Source organism: Mustela nigripes, chromosome 17 (assembly GCF_022355385.1).
Source record: "Mustela nigripes isolate SB6536 chromosome 17, MUSNIG.SB6536, whole genome shotgun sequence".
In the NCBI taxonomy this organism is placed as follows: domain Eukaryota; kingdom Metazoa; phylum Chordata; class Mammalia; order Carnivora; family Mustelidae; genus Mustela; species Mustela nigripes.
Genome location: NC_081573.1, coordinates 11,763,696 through 11,771,798, shown reverse-complemented (window position 1 = coordinate 11,771,798; position 8,103 = coordinate 11,763,696). Strand labels below are relative to the sequence as shown.

The following is an 8,103-nucleotide window of genomic DNA, read 5'->3' as shown; positions in this document are numbered from 1 at the left end:
CGATTGAGCCACCCAGGCATCCCTAAGTATCAGACTTTTATTTTTTTATTTTTTTTTAAAGATTTTATTTATTTATTTGACAGAGAAATAACAAGTAGATGGAGAGGCAGGCAGAGAGAGAGGAAGGGAAGCAGGCTCCCTGCTGAGCAGAGAGCCCGATGCGGGACTCAATACCAAGACCCTGAGATCATGACCTGAGCCGAAGGCAGCGGCTTAACCCACTGAGCCACCCAGGTGCCCCAGTATCAGACTTTTAACCAGAAAAACTGAGAGGGGCTTAATGATACTTCATTTGTCCTTCATTTCTATGGGTTCAAGTATTCATGATTATAATGTAATTGTGATCTTCTTGACTCATTGTTCTTAATTTATATGAAGAGAACACATCCATTTTCCATGGGTTTTGAAAATAGAAGACTTTAACTTCCCAGTCATGGTATTCAGATCAACTAGCAAAGCTCAAAATCATCCTTGTGGTTGCACCTGGGGGGCTCAGTTTGTTGAGCATCTGGTTTCAGCTCAGGTCATGATCCCAGGGTTGTGGGATTGAGTCCCGCATCAGGCTCCTTGCTCAGTGGGGATCCTCCTCCTCCCTCTGCCTGCTGCTCCCCCTGCTTGTGCTCTCGGTCTCTCTCAAATAAATACATAAAATCTACAAAAAAAAAAAAAAAAGAATCACCCTTATGTTTAAAGGCTTCATAATTGTGGCAGAGTTCTTTCCTACTGGGTTCTGGTGGATTCCAAATGAAAAGGGTAAACCAGAGTCTAGGTAGAGCCTGAAGTTTGAAATGTATAAGCCGGCCTATGAAATGCTTCCTCTCTCCTGACCTTTCCACAGAGACCGTAGCAATGAATCAGAGACGCAATCGCACTAGGTTCACAGAAGATCAACTGAAAATCCTCATTAAGGCATTTGACCAAAATCCTTACCCAGGTTATGCTACCAAACAAAGACTGGCTTTGGAAGTCAACACTGATGAGTCTAGAGTCCAGGTAAATCACAAATTCTATATCTTCAAGACTAAAAGTGGAAAGGGAGGAGAAGGAATCTGCTGATCGAGCAGAGCTACATAGAAGTCTGAGAAGAGCTTTGTATGGAGTATCTTTGTGGGGGGCAACAAAGCAAAGCTTATTGAGTGACAGTACAGAGCTAAAGAGGGAGGGGACCTAAGAGGGTTGCCCTGAGGCGTCCTGACTGACACCCAGAACTGACAAGGATGTTGCTCTTTGTCTGACTTCACAAATGTGGGTACTGAGGACGAAAGAGCGGAAGGAGTGGGAAGAAGACGGGCAGTACTCCTTCAGGCAAGAGGAAATGTTTGGACTACCTGTAAAATACATAACTGCAGTATCTACTTAGTAACTTAAAAGATTATTACAGTCCTGTTGGGACCAGACTGTGGAGATGCTAAATGCCAAGCCTTGACCTAAGACTTCGGCAGATGTGACCGGTATCAGTAACAATCCCGAGCTTTGATCTAGTAAGAATCACATATACGCCCTTGAAGAAAAGCAGTGATGGGGTTGAGATGACATAAACATACTTAATTCTCTTATTTTGTTTTCCTCACTTAAGATTTGGTTTCAGAATCGAAGAGCTAGGCACCAGTCCCAGAAAAAGTCAGAACACGATGAGGATTTAGAATCAAGCCAAGACCAAGATCATGCTGAAGAGGAGATTCAGAGTAAATAGTCTGCGCCAGTCCTGGTCCCTGGCAGGGCCTCTCGGGTGCCCAAGTGCCTGTCTACGCTGGAGCTAACCCTTGCTCCTAGCAGGAAAGAATGTTCTCTTTCTGGACCTCCTTCCTGCTCGGGTCTTCAGGTTCAGGGTTCAACATGGCCCCTGGAAATTCTTCCTTTCATGGATCACGAACCTTCATCTTTTTTTTCCTTTCACACTTTATTTATTTATAGGAGAGAGAGAGGGAGGAAGAGAGAGAGCATGAGAGTGGGGTGAGGCCCAGAGGGAGCAGACTCCCTGCTGAGTAGGGAGCCTAATGGCGGGGCTTGAGCCCAGGACTACAGGATCATGACCTGAGCCAAAGTCCAAAACTTAAACTGACTGAAACATCTGGGTGTCCAGGTTCATGGACCTGAGACTCTCCTCTGTTTACATTCTTTCCACTGGAAAGAACCAGCAACCTAGCCATATACTGCATCTCTTCTAGAACTTTCTCCCTGTAATAAGCTGGGGCAAAGCCCTCTTAAGGAGAAGCAACAGGCTTCAAATTAGATGGGAGACAGAGTGAGGCATGTTTGGGCTCCTTGTCTGAATATGTAAACTGACCTCTGAAATGTTCTTTGACCCTTGATCTCACATTCGTCCCAGGCAGAGAAGACAGACGGCACCGTTCCAGCTATACTCCCTCACAACTACACACCCTCATCCAGGCATTTACGAACAACCCTTATCCTGGGATCAATACCAGAGAGCAACTTGCTAAAGAGATTGGCGTTCCAGAGTCGAGAGTCCAGGTAAGTGATGAAGAATTCAACTGCTCCATGTCCTAGAGACAGAGACGTATGGGAAGGGGAGCTACGTGGACATGACAGGCACATTCCCTCTCCAGGGCCTTTCCACAAGCTGTTCCCTCCATCTGGTAGGTTCTAGCCCAGGATCACTCACAGCCAGCTTTCACCCCCTTCAGTTGGTTTTTTGTTGTAATCAATATTCTTTTTTTCATCTTTTCACTGCATTTATTACTAATAAAAAAATTTAAAAAATTCATTCTCCATTCTCCAGTAGCTCTTATCCCTCTTGCCCACATACCTGACCCATTTCCTCAGGACCAGTTCAAAACTGAGCCTGTCCATTGCCATTTTCATAGGAAGCAACCAGTGCAAGGGATGTAGCAGAAGGTTGGAGGAAGGCAACAGTGTTGTTCAGGTTCCACCCAAAAGCCAGCTGGGTGGAGAGTCACAGAATTCAGACAAAAGGACTGTTAGTGACATAGTCTAACTAAAGTGGGCTGGAGAGGAGATAGGGTAGTCTGCCAGAGCCTTTAGTGAATGCCTCAAACCTAGAAGAAACTATACTAGTAGAAGAATGGGGAGGACCAGGGAGGCAGTCTTCTGGAAATTTCCATAACTCTCCCACATTGAGAGGTGTGGAAAATCGAGAGAACACCAAAGAGCCTGACTCGTTTTGGCAGAAAAACTTAACTGTAGCATGAGGAAGTCACAAAGATGCCGCCCACATTGCGAAAGGCTACACAACGATGCCCAATTTCACCAGCACCGGGATCACAGACTAGAGTGGTGGGGATCACACTCCTGACATGGAAACTATGAGATGCAAAAGCAAGGAGAGTGGCCTTTCAGGGGGAAACTCCCGCATCCATGCAGACTTGAGTCCAAGTCAAATAACCTGGTGGGTACCACAGAGCAGCTGGCCACGCTGGCGTGTCACATAGAAAGGACTTGAAACAAGCAGGTAGAAGAAGAGAATGGCGGGAAACTTCTCCAGGGCTCTCAGGAATTGATGGCAGTACCGGGGACAGCTGCAGAAGCAACGGCACTGAAGAGGTTTCCTGTTCAGTGGCCAGTTGGACAGGGGGATGAGGACCCAGGAGGCAGATGAAGGGAGCAAAGATGGGGTCCTGAAAGGGAGTCTGGAGGTTAGTCAGAAGTAGTGCACACTGCACACCACCGAAGATGCCGCTCTGGGCCCAGGGGGAGGAGTCCAGATGATGAAGGAGTAGGGGGACCCTAAGTTTGTCTCACTGCTCAAATACAACTAGATAGTTACCAAATCATTCTTAGCACCTGAGAAATCAGTCAGAGGTCTGAGGAAACAAATACTCCAATTCTTTTGTTTGTAGAAAAACAACCACCTTTTGGAAAGTAGGAGTTGTTTTTGCTTCTTCTGTTTCTTCTTTTCTGGATAAAGTGATGAGGAGAAATTCATCCCATAAGAAAGAAGAGGAGGTAGTACTCGAAGCCAGGGATTTAATCAGCATGGATAGAAGTAAGATGTCTGAACAGGAATTTAACACAATGATTATAAAGATACTAGCTGGGCTGGAAAAAAGCAGCCAGAGTCCCTCACCTGTAGAGACAGCTCTGGACCCCAAATCGGGGAGGTGGCAGATGCAGGTGGGGGTTCCTGACAGAGGGTGGTGGGGGGAACAGCCTCATGGTAGCCATCCCAGGGGCACAGGGAAATATATGGCCTTCAGGCCACCGCAGGCTCTTCCCAGCCGGGATGGGAAGGCAGTCTCCCAGAGGAGGACGCCGATGCCTGTGTGGTAGAAGGCACAGAGGTCCTCGACAGTGGCCCTTTTTGGCTAAGTGTCAGCAATACAGGGAAGTTGGATTTGTCTCCCGTGTCCTGGGGTCCATCTTTGGTCAGGCAGATCTTCTTGATAAGAGACCAGCTTTTGAACCTTCGAGAGTTTCTCTGCCCTTTGTGAAAGCCTCCCCAGAAGGGACCCTGGTGACCCCGTCTGGGAAAAGGAGATTCAGCATCAGTCTCCCCTCTACCGACCACAACTGTTTGGACCACACCTGGGGCCTTGGCCTCCCTGAATTGGGCCTTTGCCCAGGGAGGAGGTGGGGGACTCAGCAGTGGTAGAATCATTAGACCTTGATTCTGGAGGACCTCTGTTAAGAGCTGACTTAGGGTCATCAGGCTTTCCATTGGCCAGGAGGTTACGTGGGCGAGTGGGACTCCTGTCCTTCTCATCTCCAGTCTCTTCCCTCCTGCTCTGGCATCGAGGGATGCTGCTGCTGTTGCTGCTGATTCTGCTTCTTCGGCTTCAGCGTCATGGTTGCGGCACTGGCAAAGTGGGATTTGGAGGGCGGTGAGGAAGGGGCACGTTGGATGGTTTCCTATTTGTTTTCTAAACAGTGCCTGGCACATGATGATAAGAATTCATTGAATGAATGAAGGAAGGAAGGAATGTTACTTTACCTTGAATTCAAGCCAGACATTTGGCTAAACTCTTTAGATCTGCCATATTTCTCAACCTTTCTAATTATCCCATGAGGTTGGAAGTATTTTGTCTACTTTAGAGTTTTAACATTTAGTTCAAAAATGTAGGATCCTTTTACTAAAAAAGAAGATTTTATTTATTTGTTAGAGAGAAGGAGCACAAGCAAGGGCATCAGCAGGTAGAGGAAGAGGTAGGATCCCCATTGACAGAGGAGCCTGACGCGGGACTTGATCCCAGGACCCCGGGATCATGATCTGAGCTGAGGACAGACGCTTTACCAGCTGAGCCACCTGGGGGTCCCAGCAATGCAGGGTTCCAACGGAGTGTGATTCTTCCAGAGTAGTGTACTGCGTGTGTATTTCCACACCAGTGCTCCTTGCAGTAACCAGGAACCAAATGACAGGAGGAGGACCGATGTGCCATCCTCTCTGCTCTCTTCCTCCCCCCTTCTGTGTCTTTCATGCTGCACTCGTACAAGCATCTGCGGTGTGCAAGGAGCAGGCCTACCTGGTGAGGCATTCATGAAAACAGAAGCTTGGAAAATAGTAAGGGAGATGGGCAAATGAACCACAGTTTCGATGGTGCGATAAAGTCACACAAATTCACCTTCTAGATAAACACGAGTGAACAAATGAGTTTGGTACCAATAGGGAATCAGATGTGTCTGGCAGAGATCGTTTCACAGAGGAAAACTTGATCGGAGGCTTGACAGTCGGGAAACTCTCCAGGGGAAGACCCAGATAGAGGGGGTTAGGAAGGGCAGCACTGGCGGGAGACCGGATTCCGAAGAGCAGTCCTGCGGCTTCCAGAGAATCGCAGATCTGTCTACGGGCTGGTGAACTAGCATGTCAAAGATACTTGTGGGAGCTCCAAGTGTGGACCAGCTACTTGTAGCCAGTTAAGACTGTGGACACAAAACCCAAATGTGACATCATTCGTTAGCCTGTGACCTGGGAGATGGGGCCCATCTCTGATTAATCCCTGTATGCTCAGGCATGCTCAGAGGTCTTGAAGTGGATTACAGACTTGGAAAGTGTTCACTGGAAGGGTTTATATTTCATCCTTTGGGTGGGAGGGACATGCTTGAGGAATTAAGGCAGAGGAGGAGAAAGCATGCTACAGTTAAACCTTGAAATAGCTTCTCTTCCTCCAGAGTGAAGAATGGACTCTGCTACGGAGACTGGAAATAGGTTGGACAATCAGGGAAAAGTCAAGGAGGCTGAGGCATGGAAAGGGGTTAAGGGACGGCATGGACACAGACTAACACAGGGCATGGACAGGGTGTGGGGGACAGGGATGGCACGGAGAGGGAAAGAGATGAACCAACCTGGAAGATACGGCGTGTTTGGCTTGGATGGCTGATACGGGTGTTATCCAGCAGGAGGACGGGGTTCTAGAAGAATATAAGGAGTCCCACAAGGTGGGAGGTGTCCGCCTGGGTTACCCAGAACGGATAGTTAGGAGGCAGCTTCCACAAGGCTCCCAAGCTCTGGGGAGGAGAGGATGCGTCCCAGTGAAGGCTGGAGATTTTACAGAGAAGCCCGATGGAAATGGCACACTGACTTTTGAGTAATTGATTCGGCGGGATTCTGAAAGAGCATGAGCGGAGAGAGAAGAAAACAGAAGTCAGCGGTAGAAGATGAAGTGAATCATGTCCTAATAAGGTCATTCCAATATTCTTTGGGCTATTTTTCTCCTTAGAATTCAAAGCTGAATACATTTTTCCTTAAGATCAAGATATGGGTAGGTGCAGAAAAAATGAGAACTTATCTGAATGGCTTCGTCAACAGGGGACTAATTCTTGTGGCCATCACAAGCATGGCAGACGGAGAAAGAGGGTTAGGATTTGGGTGTAGACGCCACGTACAGGGCTATGCATGTGTGGGCTTCTGAGACCAGCATTCATCTGCAGGGTGGCCTAGACCGTCAGGAAGGACGTGAAAGTTTCCAGGATATTATGTGACTTTTCCAAAGCCTGGTTTTGGGACTCCAGATCTGTGCTTTATTCTGCTTGCAACCTCTGTGAAAACCAAAAGTAGCAGCTGTGGGACAGGCATGTGTGTGTGTGTAATATATAAAAGCACGTGTTTTTCTAAAGTTATGTTATTATAAAATGTATACATATATTTAACGTTTGTGTCTAATGTGTCTAAATTACCTGTAGTGTAATTTATGGGCAGAGGCTGGGAGTAGCAATCCATTATGTATTACTGTGGAATAGAAAATATTTTCCTAGGGCACCTGGGTGGCTCAGTGGGTTAAGCCTCTGCCTTCGGCTCAGGTCATGGTCTCAGGGTCCTGGGATCGAGCCCCACATCGGGCTCTCTGCTCAACAGGGAGCCTGCTTCCCCCCACCCCCGCCTGCCTCTCTGCCTACTTGTGATCTCTCTCTCTCAAATAAATAAATAAAATCTTAAGAAAAAAGAAAATATCCTGGGTCATGGAGGAGGGTATAAAACCCATAATGCAAGTACTATGTGTGAGGTTCAGAATTTGGGGCTTTATCTCCAGACCCAATAGACTTTCCTAGATATCATATGGAATGACAGTGATTTTGAAATTAAGCCTAAAACAAACACACTCTTCCTTCTGCCTTATGACAAAAGCAATGGCAAAACTCCCAGACGTCACTTGCTTTAATTAATTCTCAGTGTTTTACCCATTTAGATTTGGTTTCAAAATCGGAGATCCAGATTCCATGTCCAGAGAAAAAGAGAACCTCATGATCAAGACTGAGAACAGAGACAAGACCAGCAACAGGATCTCTGGGATGAGAACATTCAAGGTAATCCCGCTGTCGCTCACAAGCCGAGCCTCCTGACTGTCCAGTCGTCCCACATGGGGGAGGCAAACCCAACTATTTCTTGGGAACTAGAAGATATTCTTACTCAAAAGAAGGATAAACCTGGAAGAAGGATAGGTTAGAAGGATAAAGCTAGAAGACAAACCTACTCAGATGCCTTATCAGGTTCCATGCAGTAAGGGGATTGGTTATAGTGTCTGAAGGCTCTCCCCAAGTTATGGTTCCCCCCAAGGAATTCCACTGGGCACTTTTCCAGCTGGAATGCAGAAACCCCAGGAGAATGGGAATTTTGTTCACTGTTGTCTTCCCAGGGCCTGGTACATAGTAAGCAATCAGTAAATTTTTGTGGAAGATATGGTTGACTTA

At 47.1% G+C, this 8,103-nt stretch overlaps 1 protein-coding gene and 1 pseudogene across 1 annotated transcript; one reads left to right on the top strand and one right to left on the bottom strand.

Moving 5' to 3' along the window:
• Nucleotides 1-849: 849 nt before the first annotated feature.
• Nucleotides 850-7,670, top strand: DUXA (double homeobox A). The gene is made up of 4 exons (XM_059383437.1): nucleotides 850-993; nucleotides 1,577-1,685; nucleotides 2,330-2,475; nucleotides 7,602-7,670. The coding sequence occupies exons 1-4, from the start codon at nucleotides 850-852 to the stop codon at nucleotides 7,668-7,670; spliced, it is 468 nt and encodes a 155-aa protein (XP_059239420.1).
• LOC132005782 (proline-rich protein 3-like) lies at nucleotides 4,134-4,767 on the bottom strand (annotated as a pseudogene).
• Nucleotides 7,671-8,103: the final 433 nt, after the last annotated feature.